Source organism: Talpa occidentalis, unplaced genomic scaffold (assembly GCF_014898055.3).
Source record: "Talpa occidentalis isolate TD23 unplaced genomic scaffold, MPIMG_talOcc4v2.1 talOcc4.18, whole genome shotgun sequence".
Lineage (NCBI taxonomy): Eukaryota > Metazoa > Chordata > Mammalia > Eulipotyphla > Talpidae > Talpa > Talpa occidentalis.
Window position 1 is genome coordinate 4,297,448 of NW_023601851.1, and position 1,850 is coordinate 4,299,297.

At 45.8% G+C, this 1,850-nt stretch overlaps 1 protein-coding gene across 1 annotated transcript; it reads right to left on the minus strand.

Annotated features, from left to right (window-relative positions):
* Positions 1 to 927, minus strand: LOC119250831 (olfactory receptor 2T27-like). Its single transcript, XM_037518422.1, has one exon. It carries the CDS (start codon positions 925 to 927, stop codon positions 1 to 3), a length of 927 nt encoding a protein of 308 aa, XP_037374319.1.
* Positions 928 to 1,850: the final 923 nt, after the last annotated feature.

The following is a 1,850-nucleotide window of genomic DNA, read 5'->3' on the forward strand; positions in this document are numbered from 1 at the left end:
TCATACTCTGAAAACCTTCCTAAAAGCTCTAGTCACGTCTTTGTTCCGCAGGCTGTAGGTGAGGGGGTTGAGCATGGGTGTTATGATGGTGTAGAACACAGAGACCACTTCTTTCTGCTCGGGGGAGCGATAGGACTTTGGCACAATATACTTGGCAGTGGCAGCCCCATAGAAGAGCAACACCACAGTCATGTGAGAAGAGCAAGTAGACAAAGTTTTCCTGAGTCCCTGGCCTGATCCCATGCCCAGAACAGTGGACAGTATCCTTCCATAGGAGCCCACAATCGCAGATATGGGAGGGATGTGAAAAATCACAGCAGTGACATAAGCACCCTTTTCATATTGGGAAGTGTCAGCACTGGCCACCTTCAGGAGCGCTGGCATCTCACAGAAGAAATGATGGATTTCCCTGGAGGCACAGTAAGGAAGTGACAGACTATAGGCCACTTGCATCAAGGCGTTGATCAGAGCACCCAGCCAGGTCACAAGCAAGAGGAGCACACAGACCTTGGGGCGCATGAGGATGGGATAGTGCAGATGCTGGCAAATGGCCACGTAGCGGTCATAAGCCATGACTGCCAGCAGCAGGCACTCTGAGCCAGCAAGGAAATAGAAGAGGAACATCTGGAAGCCACACCCAACAAAGGAGATGCGGTGATCCCCAGACAGAAAGTCCACCGCCATTTTGGTTACTAATGCGGAGATACAGAGGACATCCAAGAGGGACAGTTGGCTGAGCAGAAAGTACATGGGGGTGTGGAGAAGAGGGTCAGCCCAGATGAGGATGATTATTATGGTGTTGCCAAACAGGGCCACCAGGAAATCAAGCAGGGTGAGTGTGAAGAGGACCCAGGGCACTTGGTTGCTATGGAACAGATCCAGGAGGATGAAATCACTGCCTGACGTCTGGTTTCTCAGCCATGCCATACTTGTGTTCCTAACTTGTAACTTTGCAGATTTCTTCAGAAGTATTATGTTCACAGTCCATAAAAAATTTAGCAAATTAAATCATACCTAGCTTTCTGATATCTCATGTCCATTTATGTCCCTACTCTTCATAGTTTAGTAATAGATAGTTTAAGGACATCTTTGTTATGAAAAGTTTTCTAGAATTTGAAATTCTCAAGAAATTACAATCAAGCTGCCTCTACCCTAAATATACACTGAAATGCACAAGTCAATATTTGATTTGTTTCCTTAGTCATCAGGGGGATAAAGCATGTGTGCACAAGACAAATAAAATTTTAAGGTCACAATAAAGCTTTCATCAATTAAATCTTTTCACAATAATTTCCAATTAACTCCACAACTTGTAAAAAGGAAATATTTTTTCTCTGGGGATTCATTAAATATACATGTAATTAAACAGGACTTTTGATGGAACCTGCAGTTATACTGCCTGGGGAGGAGAGTACGGAGGACTCAAGTGTGCAGACCTGGACACAGTGACTCTGGAAAGGAAGAGGGTCCAAGGGCAGCAGTTGGCACAGAGTCCTTCCTGGCAGGAGCAGACACATGTGGAAATGCACTTCTGCGCTGGAAGCAAAGTGGACTCACTGCCCTGCCTATGGTGGAGCAGCAGCAAACTCAGGACTATAAGATCCCCAGGGATTTCCCTTCTCCTCTTTTCTTTCCTTCTTGTTCTTCTTCCAACATGAACTTAAAGCAACATCTGCAGTGACAAAGGCAGTAGAAAGCACACTTTTTGAGATTATTTTGGGCAAGAGCAGCTATTGAGCACAGTCAGTTCTGCTGACAACACTTGAATCCTGCTGTCGGGTGCCTGTCACTACCATCTCTGACACACAGCGACAAGGATCTGCCATCCTTGCCCTCACATCAGTACTACA